A 20,440-nucleotide genomic window follows, 5' to 3' on the forward strand; every position below is an offset into this window, starting at 1 on the left:
ATCACCCTCCTTCCACCCATTTCTTCTATTTGCTTGTGCATACTGTCATCACCATCTTTTCCATCACCTGGTCTATAGCAGCACCCAATTGTATGTTTAGTTCTGCTAGCCACAATCTCACACCAAATGGCCTCAAATGTGCTCTTTTCTCTATCCTGCAATTCAACTTCTATTCTCCTTGGTTGGAGCTCATTAGCTATCATCAACAATACTCCTCCTCCCATTTTATTCTCTCTGTCATTCCTGAACACACTATACCCATCACATTCAATCCCACTAGTTATATCATCTACAGTCAGCCATGTTTCGCTAATACCTATAACCTGTGGTCTGGAAGTGCCAACCATGGCCAAAAACTCTTCCTTCTTGTTCCTAATACTCCTAGTATTAGTGTACACGAATTTAAGACTCCCATTAGCCCCAACCCTACCTTGATGCCTTATATTAACTATCCCACTCAGATTTGTTGTCCTTATTTGCTCTGGCATATTATATTCATTCTTACATTCAACTGCCTCTATAAGGACTGTATCTCTACTCCCCCCACCCTAACAAATCTAGTTTCCCTGAATTTGCACATCCACTACATTCAGCAACACTTTCTCAAGTCTTCTTACACCGTAACCATTCAAATGCAAGCCATCCATCTTATATAGATCCTTTCGCCCATCAAACTCACTCCACACATCCACAAATTCCACACCACTTGTCATACATAACCCACGCATGAAGTCATTTGCAATTATGGCCCTCCTTTTAAACATTTCACTGTCATACCGTGGCAAAAGACTAATCATTCTAACTCTCTCACTCTTTTCTTTTGCTACCTCAAACAATTCATTCAGGTCTTCTATCATTTCCATTTTATCTCCTTTCAAATCATTCGTACCTGCCACAACAATCATTTCTTTCACCCTTTCCTTTTGCTCTCTAATAGACGCATTACGTCCTTTATGGTCGCACCAGGTTGGTACGATTTTGTCAAATCCTCTACTAACACACCTCGTACTAACGAGTCTCCATACAGCACTCTATCCTTCATTTTGTTCATGTTCACATTCATACGTCTATTTTTCCTGTCATACCTTTTATTATTGGTTGGTTCATTCAGTCTACTTTTGTTCATGCACTCTAGCTGCTGTTTTGCTCTTTCTATCGCACTATTCAACAACGCGATCTCACTCAATGCATCTATCTCATCTTTTTTATTCTCTGAGAAACCATTAATACTATCATTCACACTTTCTACATTCACACTCTCACAATTCTCATGTACAACCTTGCCGTTTCTTGTCATATCCCTATTTCCTTCATTCTGAAGGTTGACAAAAATATCACACTCACGATCTGAAATACACTTCAATTCCTCATTCTCCGTACATTTTCTACATACATTCAATCCTTTATTATCATCTAACCACACTCCGACCGCACTCCTCAAAGCGTACATTTCACAGCTACATTTCTTTCTTATTTCTAAATTTCTTTCTTATTTCATATAAATTTATTCAGCTGACTTCCTACCATACCAGCTTTACTAATTTTGTTGTCTATTTCCATATTAAATTTTTACCATCTTCACTAAAAAATGGTGCCTAAATAGCTGACATGTTTTACTTGTTCTATAGGTTCACCGTTCAGGGTACAGTTGATGTTTTCAATATTCTAGACTATTTTCATTGCCTTTTTCTTTTTACTGCTGATTTTCATACCAAATTTATTACAACAGTTATTCAGTTTAGTCAGGGAATCTTGCAGACTTGTACTGGATTTATCAGAAGTATAATATCATCTGCATAAAGTAAAGTGCTAAGATTAACATCCCCAGTTTTGATATCAGATTTAATACATCTTCATAATGTGATCCATATAGATAACAAATAACAGTTGTGATAATGTGCACCCTTCTCATACACCTGAATTTGCCTCAAGCCATCTTCCTGTACCTCCTTCAAGTCTATAAATGCTAACTTACAGTTTAAATAGAGACTATATATTGTTTGATATAATGTCCCATTTACACCATATAACTGTAGTGTTTCGAAAAGCTTACCTCTTGGCACCTTGTCATATGTCTTTTCCAGACCAACAAACCTTAAATACAAATCCTTATGTTTCCAAGATTGCTCAATTATTTGTCTTAAAGTGAAAATCTTAACCAGACAACCTCTATTTGATCTGAATCTAGCTTGTTCTTCACCATGCTTCCCTTCCAGAGTTTTTCTTATCCGTTTCTCAGGTATTCTTGTATAAATCTTACCAGGAACACTCAGTGGGGAAATACCTCATAATTCTCATATTCAGTTTTTGTTCTCTTTTTTCAGATGGATATTATTATGAGAGCTCTGCTCAATCATTTGGAATTCGATCACTGACCAGGCCTTCTGAATTATGCGATACAGCCATCGTAAAACTTTTATACTTCCATATTTGAGCATTTATGGTTGAATTTTATCTACTTCAACTGCCTTTCCATATTTCAGGTTTTTGATGACTTTTTCTACTTCAAGTATGGTTGGGAGTTTTCTACCATCATGCTGACACTGCTTATTTCATTTAGCAGCCTTTCAAAGTAATTACTCAAGACATCCAAAATATCTTTATCTTCAGTTTTCATGTCATCTTTGTTCTCTGATTCCTTTTATAGTACCCTTTCCTCCATTTTAAAGCTTTTTCAATAACCTCCAGAGTATTTTGTCACCTTCCTGATATTTATTTTCTGTGTTCTTACCATAGTCTTCCCATGACTTGTGTTCAACTAGTTTTACACAGTGCTTTGCTTTCTTACATTTTTCTCTGTATTGTCTTAGAGCACAAGCCAACTTACTTGCCAAGAACTTTCGATATGCTTTCTTCTTTTCCTTCACTGCCTCTTTAACTTCCTGAATCCACCATGAAGTGCTGATTTTTCTATCCTTAAAGCTGACTAAATCAATCAATGTTTTCTTCAAGATTTGCCACCGAATCTCCAGGGTTTGGTTCTTGTTTTCAAATTCTTTCATTTTTTCTTCAATGAGGTTTGTGTATTTCAGTCTACAGTTCACCTCTGAAAGCTGCTCAACCTTGATTCATTTTAAAACTTTCTTACACACTCTTCTTTTCAGTATGAAATTCAATTTTATCCTGCTCCAAACTAAATATGAGAGTTTGGATAAACTCTGATAAACCACTCAAATATCAACAATAATGGTGGCATGAAAATTCCAAGAATCTGGATGGCCCATATTCAGCCTACTTAATATTTAGTATCTAGCATACTTCAGGACTCGGAACCTTCAGCTAGTATTGAAAACCATTCCTTACTAACTGGTTGGAAGTTATATATATATATATATATATAATCATGTTGTTAATGTTATATATATATATATATATATATGTTAAAGATACCAAGCAATTTTAAACTTGGTTTTACTCCATTTCCCAAGTAAGCAAACAGACAAAAAGTCAAGTTTGCACCTGCAATTGATGCAAGTCTAACTGATCCTACAGGTAGTGCAAGACCAGGGCAACTCGTGGTAAAGGTGGGGCAAGCTCCGATCACTAATCTTAATATTTACCCTTAATGCCAAAACACATCTCCAAGAAGGGGATGTATGATGTTTTGTATTAAAGGCAAGGGGCCACTACCCAGACCGGTTTCGACCTTTATTGAGGTCTCATCAGTGGGAGCCAGGCTAGAATGTTTTGTATTAAAGGCAAGGGGCCACTACCCAGACCGGTTTCGACCTTTATTGAGGTCGAATGGGAGTTCATGTCTCTCATCATCGGCCTTTGGAGAATAAAGCATGCTGAGGGTCAGCAAACAGTAAGAGAGGAGAATAATGAAAGATAGAGTAGGATAGTAGGAGGTAAAAGAGGCCTCAGTCAACCTGTTTAGCCTTATATGGCTAATTGGTCTGTGACACATATTCTCAATTTATCTGTTAAAAAAAAAGAAAATTTAACTATAAAAATTTTGACTAAAGTTCACTTATAAATTTATCCTTAATGATTTCGTAAGTTATCTATGAAGGAGATCCATTGACCTTTTTTGAAAACAATATTTTCAGTTAGACCTTTTTTTTTTTTTTTTTTTTTTTTTATATATAAATTACATAAAAATTAAAGGACTTAAGGTCCGGTCAGTTGAGCTGAAAGGGAACAAAATAAGGAACTTACAGACCTAGTACCACTGGGACTTAGAATAGGGTAGAAGACTGGCCCGGGAGATGCCTCTCACAAGGAGCAGCACCGCCTCGCAGTAAGCCTTTGCAGCCCGGGTTCTCAGATCTACCCCCCTTATTTGGAGTAAAGGAAACCGTGCCAGCGAAAGCTTTGTGGCGAGGAAGAACAGAGTGGTTGTTACTTTTCCTAGGGAGAGTTAGATGGAGTTTTGGAGATACTAAAGAAATATACAGGGCTTGATTCGTCCCTGTATAAGAAAGCATATTTTCGGTGGTTTGCAGTATTTGTTCACAAATTTAAAGTCGCCTAGTAGATGTCTCTCTTGCGCAAGAAATTTAGGAAGGTAAAAAAAGAAACCTTTCCTTATTCCTGCGTACATTAAATTTGCGTCTCGTACCTTCCAGATGTGATACTTTAAGACGTTAATTAAAAAAATGGCGAATTTTTGGGTCTTGTTGACTGGTGGCGGGAATTGCAGGTGTATGACCTCTTCTAGTGATAGCATCGGGATTCCCAGTGCTGTGCTCAGTCTTTGCCTGGTGGGCAAAAATAAAAGAAATGCTCCACCGTTTCCACGCCCCGGCAGACATCACAAAAGGGATCGCACGGACTGGGTACGTACCTAGATTTAACCTGTTTCACCGGGAGCTGGCCATAAGCTATTCGCCAGGCCAGATCCCGATGAAAAGGCTGTCCCCAGCTATTCTTGATGTTTTTAAAGAGAATTTCATTGTTTGTCCCGAGGTTTGGTGTATCACGCCTGGAGAGTTGGAAGAAATCCCAGTATACTGCTTTCGGTTTGTGTGTGAGGATTTCTGTTCCTTTGTCTCTAAGTACTGCTAGTGATTTTACTAGTGTGCGGTACCACTTGGGCACAACCCTTGCACGGGGTCCAGCATAGTCCGTGGTTCCAAAGAGGGGGAGGAAAAGTCCTATAAAATATCTAATTAGGAGGCCTGAAATATGATTTGAGTTTAAGGCCTTCCGTACGGTTTTGAATGTATTTGCATAAAGCAAGCTTTTGAGATCAGGCAGAGCGTACCCGCCTTCTTCATGTTTTAGTTGCAGGTATTGTTTTTTAACCTCATGTTTTTTTTCATTCCAGAAGAAATCTATGAGTTTTTTGGATAATTGGTTTTCTTGTAGCAGTGTGATGCCTGTGATATTGACTGTGTGCATCAGCATTGGGGTAATGATTGTTTTTATCACTGTGGCTCTGCCATAAAAGGAGAAAAAGGTCGGTTTGAATAGACTTATCTTTTCCGTACTTATTTCCTGTAATTTTTTAACTGGTAAAGCTAGCGACTCAGAAAAGGGAACTCCTAGTATTGTTAGCGGCTGCGTATGCAGCGCTAAACCGTAGGGAAGTCCGGTGTTATGGAAATTTCCAAAATTTTTGATTTTGGTTTTTTGGGCATTAACTCGGAGACCACTGACTATGCTGAAGTTTTGCAGTATGTCAAGATAGATGCAGATAGACTCAGAGTCTGTCTCTGAGTGTGGCCACTATATCATCTGCATATGCTACTATTTTGCACTGTTTGGAGACTTGGGGCAGTGGAATACCATTAATTGCAGGGGTGTTCTCTATTCTTTTGATGAGGGGTTCTAATGCTAGGGAAAAGAGAAGGGGACTTAGTGGGCAGCCTTGCCTAACCCCTCTCTTTATATGGATTGGTTCTGTCAGAAACCCATTAATAGACAATTGTGTCGAGGCCTCCGCGTACATATGTTTAATTGTACGCCGAAGTCTCGGGCCTATGCCTACTTTTTTTAGGGTGTCCTGTAAGTACGTGTGGCTGACGCTGTCGAACGCTTTTTCCAGGTCGGTGGAGAGAAGTGCCAGGGGGTATTTTTTTTCCTTGGCCAGTCTGATTAGGTCTCTTAGCAGGAAGAGATTAAATTCCATAGATCTACCTGGGATTCCATAGACCTGTGAACTTGTTATTATGTTTTCTATTCCGCCCTTAATGCATGTACAGATAATTTTTGCGAAAAGTTTATAGTCTAGGTTAGTTAAGGAGATGGGACGCCAGTTATTTGACAAGGTCCGATCTCGGTCTTTTTTGGGGATAAAGATTGTATAGCTCTTAGCGAATTCCTCGGGGATGTTTCCCGAAGTGAGGAATTCGTTAAAGATCTTTACTAGTGCTGGCAGTACAAGGTCCCCGATAGATCTATAGAATTCTATCCCCAGTCCGTCTGGCCCTGGGGTCTTTTTTGTCTTCATCGTTTTGCATGTGGCTTTTATTTCAGCTACAGTTATCGGCCTGTCATGTAGGGTGCTAAGATGCTCGGGAAAACGTTTGACGTCCCACTCACTGAAGTCATCCGTGCCCTGCTGGTCAGCGAAGATGCCGAGATACTGCTGGTGAAAGTGACGGAGTATTTCATGGGTTGAATTTAGAATCTGGCCTTTCTCCTTGATCTGGTAAATCGTTCTTTCATCGTTTGCTGCCACCTGTTGTTGATTGTAGAATGCGGCGGAGGGTGTTTCCAAATTTCTGAGATAGAGTCTCGTGCGAAAGTCGAGGTCATCGACTCTACTCTGCCGCTCTTGCTGCAGCTCTATTTCTACCTGTCTGATAAGATGTCCGCAGGGAACTCCGCTCCGTTCACTTGACCGGTACCAGCCGAGTTCCCTGTAGAGATCCCTCAGCCGTTTACGTTGTTGGTAGACCCTTTCGCACCCACATTTTTGAAACAGTTCCTTAGCCTGCCACTTAAAGTGCAGCCAGTTTTCCCAGTCCCAGTTGATGTTTGTCCATTCATCACAGAGTTTCTGTAGCTGGTCGCTAAAAAGACTGGGAAAGGTAGGAGGAAGCCTCCAAGGACCTCTGGCTGTTTCCATAACCTCTGGGAGTGTAATTTTTAAAATGACTAATTTGTGGTCTGTTGACATGTTGTGTGCTGTAGTGTGACGTGTCCTTTGAACATACTGTTCCAAGTTTTGGGACACGTACACCCTATCTAGTCTCGTCGATATCTGGCCGCGGCACCACGTTGTTTCTACCTTCGATGGGTTATTCCTCCTCCAGACATCGACGAGATCAAAATTTACACAGCATCTTTTTAGAGCGGCGGTTCCGCCGGTTCCGGAGTTTGCGTTCCCGCCTACTTTGTCCAAACGTGTGTCTTCCACACAATTCCAGTCCCCGGCTACTATTAGGTGTTCTGCTCCCAAGAGGTAGTTTTCAAGGGCAGAGAAGAAACCGCTTCTGTGGTATGGGCTGTTCGGGGCGTATACTGCAACAAGCCGGATGGTACGGCCACCGTACTTCCAGTCTACCATTATTAGACGTCCCATGGCGTCCTTCTGGACGTTGAAGAACCCCCCCGCAATTGGGGGGCGAATTAGTATCCCCACCCCTCGCGAGTGAGCATCCCCAAAGCACCAGTAGCTAGTGACTGGGTAGCTTCTCGAGAAGTTCTCCACGTCCCAATGCTTATAAAAATGGGTTTCTTGAATCAGGAGGATATTAATTTTGTACCTTAACATTAGCTTCCAGACAGTGCTTTGTGCAAAGGGGTTGCGTAAACCGTTGGTGTTTAAAGTGGCAATTTTAAAATCCATGTTGGTATTTGGAGGAAGGGGGGGTGTTGTCTGTTTGTTGCTCTACATGTTCCACCTGTGATTCACTATCGGAGCTGTTTGGAATATCCATAACGAGGTCGTTTTGAAATTCCATTTCTGTGATGCTATAAATGTCCGTGCTGCAGATATGTGAATGGGGTTCTGCAGGTTGGTCCGTTACTGGGGATAGGTTTCCTATCTTTGTTACCGCCTCCTCAAGGGGCTGGGTGCCTTCGCGTTGGCTTGTCGTTTGGATGTTGTCCATTTCATCTTCTGACGAGAGTAGGCTGCTTTGTTTAGCCTTTTTTGCCTCTTCTGTTTCTGCCTCTCTTGTGCGCTTTATTGGGGCGCTGGTTGTTACAACTTCTTCCTCTTTGCTGCGGGTTTCGAAGTTGGCTGTTATTTCCTTGATGTGGCGGGTTGCCCTGGGTGTCTTACCCATTACGGGTTTCATGGAGGTTGTGTTTTCTGCTAGTGTTTCTTTTTTGGTCTGTTGCCGGAGCTCTGGAAAATCGCTCCCTGATGATACCTCAGGTGTACCGAGGGGTATAGCCCTGATCGGTATTATGGTCCCTCCGGCTGCTTCTGAGGTTGTTCTGTGCGAGCACGTGTTCACTTTATGAGTCAAGTCCCCACATTTAAGACAAGCTTCTGTGCAGTTTACTATTTTGTGCTCTGTTGATTTGCAATTTGTGCACTTTAGTTTTGGGCATTCTGCCCCTAGGTGACCCTCAGAGTTACATCGGAAACACAATCTTTTAACCCCCGGGTAGTTAACCATGACTCTTGTTTGGCCCACTAAAATGAAGTTGGGAACTTCCTTTTTCATATCCATCTGTACTTCAACGTCGCCTGTTTTCCAGCCTTTGTAATCTGGATGTTCAAATGCTTTGATATTAATAATATCGCCCCATTGGCTAAAAAATTTCTTGACGTTGTCTTCATTCTCCAGGTATTCCAAGGGAAATCTAGTTATTCTTAACGTTTTTCGTAAACTCCCTATTAAATAAGGTTTAATTGTTTGTCCCGCACAGGGAAAACCTTCTAATAATTTGCTTCTAGTTTGGTCATTTTTAACTACAATTTGGAATCTTTCTTTTGAGTACGGTGTGAAACCGTATATGTTTTCTGCCCCTACTGTATCAATCAGAGCTTTCACTAACGTCCGCTCATCTGGGAGCCGCTTGACTTCGATGCCAAGCGTTCTAGTTCTGGGTAAGAATAACGGCATTGTTGGGGGAAGACCTAACTACTGGCTGTAGAAGGGGGGGGGAGGTAAAGGAGGGCGAAGTCGGGGAACGCCCGGTGTCCCTCACAACAAGCAAAGAGATACCAGAAGGAATGGGTAAAAGAGCCAATAATAAGAAAAAAGGTCTTACCAACGCCGAGGTACTTCTGTAGAAAGTGAGCATGGAGCTCTCTCTTCAGGCCGCGGGAAATGGATCCTCTTTTCGACTGGTAGGCACAGGTTCTTTCTTCTTCGAACTGGAGCTGTCTTTCACGTCTTGGCGAATACGGTCTCATCAGTGGGAGCCAGGCTAGAATATCAAGATTTAGTAATACAGAGCTTGTAAGTATTTTACCAAAACAAGTTACCATAAGGTGTTTTAACCTTATTAAATAAAAATCTCTGGAGGAGATATAAATGTAGAAAGTATTTTTACCTTGGGTAAAATTATGTTAAAGATACCAAGCAATTTTAAACTTGGTTTTACTCCATTTCCCAAGTAAGCAAACAGACAAAAAGTCAAGTTTGCGCCTGCAATTGATGCAAGTCTAACTGATCCTACAGGTAGTGCAAGACCAGGGAAACTCGTGGTAAAGGTGGGGCAAGCTCCGATCACTAATCTTAATATTTACCCTTAATGCCAAAACACATCTCCAATTTATATCTCCTCCAGAGATTTTTATTTAATAAGGTTAAAACACCTTATGGTAACTTGTTTTGGTAAAATACTTACAAGCTCTGTATTACTAAATCTTGGTATTCTAGCCTGGCTCTCACTGATGAGACCTCAATAAAGGTCGAAACCGGTCTGGGTAGTGGCCCCTTGCCTTTAATACAAAACATCATACATCCCCTTCTTGGAGATGTGTTTTGGCATTAAGGGTAAATATTAAGATTAGTGATCGGAGCTTGCCCCACCTTTACCACGAGTTGCCCTGGTCTTGCACTACCTGTAGGATCAGACTTGCATCAATTGCAGGCGCAAACTTGACTTTTTGTCTGTTTGCTTACTTGGGAAATGGAGTAAAACCAAGTTTAAAATTGCTTAGTATCTTTAACATAATTTTACCCAAGGTAAAAATACTTTCTACATATATATATATATATATAGAGAGAGAGAGAGACCTGTTGCTCCACAGCCCAATGTAATGTTACAACCAATAGATAATAATAATAGGACTCTAGTGTTAATGTAGTAAGGTTTTTTTTTTCACGAGAGGTCAGGCCAATAATTGTTGTAACGGTTGGTCAGTAACTTTAGCACACTGTATAGATTGTAGTGCAGCTTGTTTCTCTGTATATAGTATATATGCTCCAGAAGATGACCTTGATATAAAGGTCAAAATGTCGAGTGTGGATTTTGGTTTATATTAAACTAAAGTTTTACTCCAACATGGTAGTTGTCTCCATAATTTTCCAAAATGTAAATATGAGAGTGGTCTGAAAATTTCTTGGCCTAACAATGAAAAAGCGAATTTATAATTTCAAAATTATTTTTATTTTTCAAGATAATCTCCCTTAAGACTAATACATTTATTCCAGCGATGCTCCAGCGCCATTATCCCATCCCGGTAATGGTTCTTATTAAGATCTGCAAAATACCCCTCTGCAGCTGCAATCACATCTTGATTCAAAGAAAAATGCTGACCAGCGAGGAAGAGTTTTAGTTTGGGGAAGAAATAGAAGTCAGAGGGAGCCAAATCTGGGAAATAGGGTGGATGTTCCAACAATTCATTGTGCAGATCCCTTAATTTTCCCATTGCCAAAACACCTTTGTGGGCAGGTGCATTGTCCTGATGAAAGATGATTTTTTTCTTCTGCAAACCGGGACTTTTCTCACGAATTTTTTTGTATAGTCTGGTTTAAAGATCAGAATAATATTCCCTGGTTATTGTTTTACCCTTTTCAAGATAATTAATAAACAAACTGCCTTTAGCATCCCAAAACACCAATGCTACGACCGTTCCTGCTGATGGAACCGAACAACCAGCGCTGAACAACCAGCTTCTATCCGCTGTTTTGACTGCTGTTTGGATTCTGGTGTGTTATGGCGAATCCAAGTCTAATTTATAGTAATAAATCGATGCACAGAATCAGTTTTATTCTTGTTAAAACGCTCCAAACACTGTTCAGAGATTTTCATGCGAGTGCATTTTTGATCTGCTGAGTGAGCGCAGCCCATCTTGCGCAAAGTTCTTTCATATGCAATTCTTCATGCAAAATATATCCTACGCGTTCTTCTTTTGAAATGCCTATAGTCTCAGCAATTTCATGCCCTTCGACTTATCATCCAATACTATGTCATGCATTTCATCCATGACTTCTGGTGTTGTTACACTTTTTGGACGTCCTTCACATTGATCAACTTCGAGGCTGGTATGGCTATGTTTAAACTCGGCAGCCCATTTCTTAATTGTCAAAAACGAAGGAGAAAAGTGCCATAAATTTTTATGAACTTTAAATGGATTTCTCGCAGCACCCATCTTGCGCAAAGTTCTTTCATATGCAATTCTTCATGCAAAATATATCAACACTTTTGCTTCAGACAACTGTATAAAACAAACTACTTGATAGAATGACTTTTGATTTCACATGGATGCTTATAACAGATGTACCAACTTAGAAAAAAAAATCTTGCCAATAGTGTTGTCGAGGCCGAGAACTTTTCAGACCACCCTCATAGTGATCACTTCCTATTTTAAATCCTCTGTTTACCTTTTGTCCTGAAACAGTTTAAAACATCGCTATCAATATAACATAGTCAATGAGACTTTTCTTATTTCTTACATCTCTCCATGTGAACTTGTGCCCATTTTCATGTTGGAACATGGTGTTTGTAATAACTAATCCATGTCCTGAACAGAAATCCTGCAGGCATTTACCATCATTATTAGCTTTGCACTTTACTCCCAATTTTCCCAAACCATTTTTATATGCCTGGTAATCATTTCCTACTCTGCTGTTTAGATTTCCAACCAAGGCCAACGTTTTCTTTTTCATTGAGCCAGTTGCCTTCTCTAACGCCTCAAAAAATTCCTCCATTTCTTCCTTGCTAGAATCTTCTGTGGGACCATGAGCACAAATAAGTCTGATTGTCCAGTTTTCCCATTCTGATATTTACCCAGATCATTCTTCTTGATATTGCCTGCCATTCAAGAAGATTGACCTCATATTTAGTTTTGAATACTATGGCTACTCCTCCTTTTCCCCTAATTGTTATTACCTGAAGATAGCAACAGTTTGTATTTGTTGCTTAGAAAGATCTCACCTGCTCTTTTGTTTCAGTCATGCCTATTATATTGATCTGATTCTTATCTAATTCTTCTGCTAGTTCCATGTAATGATATTTTATTTTCCATTGATGCTTCTTGCGTTTATATTATCAATCTTAACTCTGTTGATGTTGAGTTGGGACTTGTTCTGGGTTGTGTTTCAGTAGCTGACACTTTTTGCTCTTCTCCCTGGTTCCCTGATGAAAACAACAGGACCGTGTTTGACTGGGTGACACCCCAGCCAGCATGAAATCCTGCCATGTTGTAGCATTATTTGACATTGTGGTCAAATAATCTCCCTTCTTATGTGGTGGTATGAAAACCAACTTCTTCCAGTCTGTAGGCCATGATCCTGTCTCTCATATCCTTGTAATCTATCTATGAAACATTCTTATCCTTCCATCTCTTCTGGCCTTAATTAACTCTGTTATGATTCCATCTGCACCTGGACCTTATTTCTGTTAAGCTGCTTAACTGCTCTTTCAAATTAATGCGTAAGTGGAAGAGGTTCCAAACCAGAATTTTCCTGGTGAGAGGGCTTCTCCAAATTTTCTTATCCACTCTGTTGTACAGTTCCTCACAGTATTCTTTCCATCTGTTTTTGATTACCAATTCTTCTGTTAGTAATTCTCCATTGAATTACTAACTGTTAGTAATTCTCCATATTTGAATTGAATATCTTTGATGACATTCAATTCAAATGAACCTTTTATAATTGTGGCTCCTCATCTGGAACTCTATCTCTTCACATTTATTAGTATAAAAATTTTCCTTGCCCTGCCTTGATGGCTCTTCTGACTTCTCTATGTAATCTCTTTTGTTCTTCAGTCCCTATGTCTCTTTGTTTTTCCAGCTGCCTTCTTTTGATTAGATCTCATGTTGAATTTGATATCCATGGGTCTCTTGGTCTTCTTATTAGGCCGAGATACTTCTTGTATGTATCCTGTACAGCAATCCCTCAATTAGTGCACCTAATGCATTCTTTAAAATAGGCGCATTAATCAAAAACACACTAATCGAATATAATAACTTATGGAGAAAAGTATAATTCGTTCCTCAAATTTCTTTTTTGAACCTTACTTTTTTTTATAAAAGAATTAAGGTATGTCTCAGGGCCTAGTTAAAGGAAAACCATGAATCTGAAAGAAAATAAAACATATTAAGAATATAAATTTTATTATTCTACTTCTTAACAAAGAATTGAGCTAACTTAGTTTGGCGGGCATTTTGTTTCTCTTTTTCATACAACTGACGGTATGGCCCTATTGCCTCTTCTACTCTTCTGCAAATTTTACTGCTTCCCTCTTCATCAGTGTCAACCTCTAAGCATTGCTGCTTAAAAACTTCGATTGTATACGAAAAATATTTTCAAATTGTTTCTGTGAAATCTCTTTTGGCTGACTATTAGTGGTTAAATTTTCTTCATATTCTTCTGGATCTTCCCACTGTGCATCTAAATTTAACAGGTCGGAATCACTCAGTTCTTCAGAATGAGATTTAATTAACTCTTGGACTTTAACATTGACGGGGAGAAAGAAATGAAAGGCGTACGAATTGGTCGCCAACACATGAAACCATGTGCTTTATAGATAAAATTTCCCAACTGTTATACAAGCAAAATAGTTACCACTTTAAAAACTACAATGATCATAAAAGAGATGTTAATTTTCCAATGTGTAATAATAAACAATTCATCCCATAAGACGGATTGATTATCCTATTATCGGAATGGATTCTTCTTTTTGTGACATGCGCAGAAGTGTCGAAGGGTCTCAAATCTGTGAACATGTACACTATGTATACATGTTCACAGATTTGAGAACAGATGTTCTCAGATTTGATGATCTGAGAACATGTACACTATGTATACTATGTTCCAAAATTACAAAGTAATTTTGGAACATAGTATACATAGTGTACATGAAAGTAGTGTAGCATGCCATTAAAAATTACTTTGTAAAGCGTTTTAAATCGGTAACTAAATTATTTCATTCTAGTGAGTGATTTTTTAAAATAGTTTCTGGCGAGTTCTCCTCATTATCTCCAAAAAATCATCCAACTGAGTCGATGTTTCTTCTGTGAATCCACTAGGAGTTACTCTAATATTCAATCTAGTGAGAAGTCCCTGACTTGGAATTGTTCAGAGTCTTAATCTTACTTTGATAACTGGTAATTAATTTACGGAATTAACAACGCATATAAAGTATATTAATTAAAGATAACTTTAATGAATCACTTCTATATTTCGGCAATGTCACATTGCCATCTTCAGGAACATAAAGATATGGTATGTGCACTAAGGAACTAACAAAGCAAATGAGGAAGAAAGTAAGAAACTAATTTTGTTCCTAAAGTCCTAATGGTGCCCTCTTGCGGGCTAATTTGGTAGTCTTGGCAGTTGGGCTGAAGTTCTCATAATGAAAGTCTCCCAAATTTGGGGCAGTTTCATGCACCCAAATTTGTTGAGGTTAGGAACATTTTTTAGAGCTGCTGAAGATTCTTTGAATAATCTTTCATATTTAAACTTGCTGCGATGGATTATTTTTGTTTTCTTCCAACAAATTTTATGGTGGGTATCTAAGGCATGGTCTGCCAGCCCAGAGCGGCTGTACTGGTGAAACCGGATGTAGTCTTGGTGTTCTGAAATCCTGATATTTGTTGTTCTGCCTGTTTGGCCAAAGTAGGACAATTTGCAGCTGCAAGGGACCTGGTATACACCAGGTAGGTCTAGGGGAAGTGGTTGGTCTTTGGTAGAGCGGATAAGGGATGCCAACTTTTTATATGGTCTGTAACAGGAAGTAAGGTCATATTTTTTGAGGATATTAGTTATTTTTTCAGAGGTGCCCTGGATGTAGGGGATAGTGATAGACTTGGTGTAGTCTTTATTGTGGAGGGGGGGAGGGGGGTTGTGGTTTACAGGTTTTAGTATTTTTTGGATTTTTTTGGGGTTATAGCCATTGGCTAAGAAAGTGTTGAGGATGTGGTTTAGTTCCATAGTCAGGGCCTTGTCATCTGAGCAGATTAATTTTGCCCTGTTATATAGTGTTTTTATCACCCCATATTGTTGTGAGGGGGGGGGGGGGATTGCTGGTGAATGTATCTGCCAGTGTGGGTGGGTTTTCTGTAAACAGAGAAAACCAAAGATCCATCAAGCTGGCGGGTGATTAAAGTGTCTAGGAAGGGGAGGGTGTTGTTTTCCTCTTTTTCTAAGGTGAACTGGACTCTGGGATGTTGGTTGTTTAAGTGTGTTAGGAAGGAGTGTGTCTGAGCCATGTGGCCAAATAGCAAACACATCATCCACATAACTCATCCACAAAGCTCTGGGCTGGCAGACCATGCCTTAGATACCCACCATAAAATTCGTTGGAAGAAAACAAAAATAATCCATCGCAGCAAGTTTAAATATGAAAGATTATTCAAAGAATCTTCAGCAGCTCTAAAAAACGTTCCTAACCTCAACAAATTTGGGTGCATGAAACTGCCCCAAATTTGGGAGACTTTCATTATGAGAACTTCAGCCCAACTGCCAAGACTACCAAATTAGCCCACAAGAGGGCACCATTAGGACTTTAGGAACAAAATTAGTTTCTTACTTTCTTCCTCATTTGCTTTGTTAGTTCCTTAGTGCACATACCATATCTTTATGTTCCTGAAGATGGCAATGTGACATTGCCGAAATATAGAAGTGATTCATTAAAGTTATCTTTAATTAATATACTTTATATGCGTTGTTAATTCCGTAAATTAATTACCAGTTATGTCTAACCAACGTATAAGTCTTACTACTAGAATCATAATCTTACTTTGGTTCTTACTAGCTGATGGTCTGTACCACAATCTGCTCCAGGACAAGTATGCACATCAGAGATGCTTATCTTCCGCCATTAAGGTGATGGAAATCAATGACTACATCCTTGATCTATCAATTTTAGATATCCAAGTATAGGTCCATCTTGGATGTTTCTGGAAGCAGGTATTGGTAAAAACTATTCCAACAATATTTCACCACAGGTGTTATGCTCACTCTGACCAAACAAACCATACTCTGGCCTAACTCTTATACTGTTTCTCACTTTTACACTTAAGCCTCCTAAGATGTGATGCATGTCTCTCCTTAGTAGGCAGTCCAAAACAGTCTGTAAGTGTTCATAGAATTCCTCACTACACTATAGAATGCTACACTACTTTCTTCATCAGGCATATCCAGGTGGGGGTACATAAACTACTACACTTGAATACATTGGTAGGATGAGCCTTAAGTCTAATAGAAAGTATCCTATCATTGTGGGTATAACCAAGAAGGCTTCTTTCCTGAGCTGTCTTCAGTATCAGAGCTACTCCATAATGCTTTGAGTCACCTCCTGAGTAAACAACTAGCGTATCATCCTGTCTTTTGAAGTGACCTTCTCCATTCCATCTAGTCTCTGTAATTCCCAGGATGTCAATTTTATACCTCTCCATCTCTTTTCAGACAAAAGTACCCATTTGTACTCTTGGGTGAATATAACATCTGTGGTGAAAGACTGTTGGAGTTTGTCCATGCTGACAGATTAGTTATTACCAATACTTGCTTCCAGAAACACCCATAATGGACCTATACTTGGATATCTAGCATTGCTAGATCAAGGATGTGTCAGATTGATTACATCCTGGCTCTCCAGTGGTGGAAGATAAGCATCTCCGATGTGCATACTTGTCCTGGAGCAGATTGTGGTACAGACCATCAACTAGTAAGAACCAAAGTTAAGATTAAGACTCTGAACAATTCCAAGTCAGGCACTTCCTACTAGACTGATATCAGAGTAATTCCTACTGGATTCACAGAAGAAACATCAACTCAGTTGGATGATTTTTTGGAGACCAACGAGGAGAACTCACCAGAAATGCTTTGGGAAGGAGTCAAGGTGATAATACAGGATGCAGACAAGAAGTATCTTGGCCCAATAAGAAGACCCTGGACACTCATTGTGCCTATTGAAATTCCCCTCTAAGATTAATGCTATACTTTCTGTATTCCTCATTCACAATATCCCTGACTTTTGTTGGAGACTGTAATATATTTCTCAAACAGGACCCTCTGCCTAAGCCCTGAACGCTGCTCTTATTATTCTAAGCAACAACCGATGCAGTATGAGATATTATAAGTCGCAACCATATTAGCATTTTGAAGTGAAATCACTGCAAGAAATAAAAGTGGCAGGGTCGCAGAAGTCCTTTCCACATATCTGGGAAGGGAAGTTTTTTCATCCTATGTTGGCCAGGTGGGATGGGACTTCTGCCTACTAGGTTAGGCAGACTCCCACTGCATAAGATGAAATGAAATATCAAAATAGGAAAGATTCATCCCTAGCCCTTGAATATTCTAATTGCACTGGGGAGAAAGAGCAAGAAGGAAAGAAAGAAGGGGAGGGATCAGTCTACAGATAATATAACAGATGTATATTACATGAAGTAAGGCATGGTCCAGCATCAGGTACCTTAGGTTTGCCATGTCTGTACTCACTAAAGTGAACCCTTGAGGACTATTTTGCATTTATTTTGCATAAAAGCTTCACAATTCTTTATTTCTCCTCTTTTACCTCAGGTGATTTCCAAAAGTCTTGCTAATCTTTTTAGGATTTAGGAAGGCCTTTCTTGGATTTCCTGGAAATAAACGTTGTAAAATAAAGTCTTTTCTTTCTTGGGATTAAAGAATAGAAGGAATAGATGTGATATCACCAAAAATTCTTAGAAAAAAATTTCCCCTATCTATTATTTTGAAATAAATTTTTAGATTATCTTACTGTATTTCCTGCTACTACAGTAAAACTTTTACTATGTTTTGCATATGTCTGTACAGCACAATGGTGGTGGTGATGTGTGTATATGGGGGGGATGTAATTAATTTCCCTAGTAATTTATTGCATCACCCATAATGCCATGACTGTAAATTATCATATATTTATAGGTAAATAAATAAATATATACTATCCCCCCCCCCAAGTTTCGGACTGGTAGGCTGGTTCTCCTTGAATTCTGATGACTCGAATTTTGAAGACTTGAAAAACAGGGGAATAACCCCCCCCCCCCCCCGAGTAGTGGACTGGTAGGCCAGTTCTCCTTGAATTTTGATGACTCGAATTTTGAAGACTCAAAAGGGATCCCCCCCTCCCCGAGTTCCGGACTGGTAGGCTGGTTCTCCTTGAATTCTGATGATTCGAATTTTGAAGACTTGACACTCAGGGTAGCCCCTGAGTTTCAAACGTTTCAAGTAACTTGACAAAAAACGTTACAAAAAAAGCTTATCATTTTATATTATAGAGTAGATATATATATATTTGTTACCTACGACAAATCTATTTGTATTCGTGTCCTTTTCCTTAGACATGCCAGTCATATGCATATTGAAATATAATTACTGCACCTTTAGAAATGTGAGCATATCAACCAAATATAAAGTTTCTCTTATTATCTGTTTATTATATTTTCTGAAAGCAAAAAGCATTTTGCCTTCTATATAGCATTTGTTTCTCTGGAACTTAATGATTTGCTGCATCCTCATCAGATATGTGAACCAGAGAACAAAATGTTTAGTAGCTTCCTGTCCCATTGTGAAGTAAAGTACAATATAGTTTTAATTATGCCCAGCGTGAATGTGCTAAAGTGAAAACATGTATGTACTTCATAGCATGTAGCTATTCTGAAGTGAACATGTTGAAAATGAAAATTGTCCAAGTATATTTATAATTTTTTTTCCTCTTTTAATTAAAATAGGTCAGAATGCTGTTCATACGCTGCCTAGCTTCAGGTAATGAGTTTTAGGTATTAGATATTATCATTAAAAAAATAATTATAGACAGCCACTAGACTCATACACTCTGCATTTCATCTGATTACATTCTGACAAGTAAAAATGCACAGTGATTTTGTGCCCTTAGGAAGATGATGTATAGTAGACTTCCACTATGGCAATCATTATAGAAATCCCCTGTAGGAATAATATTATTCTAAAGGAAATTCACTATAGTAGATTATTCATTATAACAGACATTCCCATGGTCTCTATGAGCTTGCTATAGTGAGAGTCAGCTAACTCAGTTAAAGTGCTTGTTAAACTAAAAAAAATTCATCCTTAAGAGTCAAATACTATTATAAATTGTAAAATTTAATATCTGTTAGCCCATAATAAACTGAAATAAATTAAAAAAAATAGTATTTAATTCCTTATAGAAAATACATATGTAAAACAATTCTTTGCTGACAGAACTTATAAAAAATAACTCATAATTGGTGAACTGAGTGAATGGATAAAGGAGTCTTACATGGTGATAATGTTTTTTAACGTATGTTGTGCACACTATATTTCAGAGTTCTCAGAATTGCTACTATTGTCATGTAGAACACATCTATGTAATGCCTATCAATTACTGATACAAAGCAATTTGCACATGATTTTACAAAAAAAAATTGATAAATAAATAAAAAATAAGGTTAGATAATAGATATTATCTAAAAATATATTTAAAGTATATAAAAGTTTATTAAAAAAGAATGTTGTTAAATAAAAACTAGTTTAACATTATTATTTAAACAAAAATGTCAATTTTTAAAAAAAAAAATTGAAATTTCATTTTTAAAACATTTTTGAAATTGTATAAAAAATTTAACTGTCAAAATTGCTGAAAAGAGGCTTTTTATTATTACTATTAATACAGCTGTTGCTTTTATGAACTGGGTGACATATGATAATTTTGATCCTACATTATTCAGGCATACATAACATAAACAGAGAATCTCATACTCAGGAATAGATATAAAACTTAAAAGGTATGGTATGATTCTATCAATCAATGTCTATCAATCTCTTCTCTATCACATGGATAGGCTTATGTGTTCATCACACATGTTGAATTGGATTTAAACGGTATTGATGCGAACACAGATTGATAAGAAAATAACTATTTATTAACTTAAAAGCTAATATTTCGCTGGTATTATATCCAGCATCTTCAGAGCACACAAGCAAAGTTTGTTACAAATGCAAGACAACCACAATTCGGTGTAACAGTGGGGCTAGTATAAGTAATTGCAGCGTACAACACAAGACTGAAGTCCTAACATGGTGCCATCTAAGTTAAAAAAAAAAAAAAACAGTAGTCCAAAAGTTTTGAAAAAAAAATATAGTAGTCCTTGAAAGTTTTGAAAAATAGTAGTCCAAAG

General features: G+C 38.4%; 1 protein-coding gene across 7 annotated transcripts in view; it reads left to right on the forward strand.

Annotated features, from left to right (window-relative positions):
• The window catches only part of LOC150095252 (uncharacterized), a 542,725-nt gene that overhangs the window by 281,492 nt on the left and 240,793 nt on the right, over window positions 1-20,440 (forward strand). For all 7 annotated transcript variants that reach the window (XM_090410531.1, XM_090410526.1, XM_090410528.1 and 4 more), the window contains one exon: window positions 18,995-19,028. In XM_090410531.1, the coding sequence (XP_090266657.1) occupies window positions 18,995-19,028 (34 nt within the window). The remainder of the gene's footprint in view (window positions 1-18,994; window positions 19,029-20,440) is intronic.

Source organism: Typopeltis vanoorti, chromosome 20 (assembly GCF_054136105.1).
Source record: "Typopeltis vanoorti isolate ZY-2024b chromosome 20, IOZ_Tvanoo_1.0, whole genome shotgun sequence".
Classification (NCBI taxonomy): domain Eukaryota; kingdom Metazoa; phylum Arthropoda; class Arachnida; order Uropygi; family Thelyphonidae; genus Typopeltis; species Typopeltis vanoorti.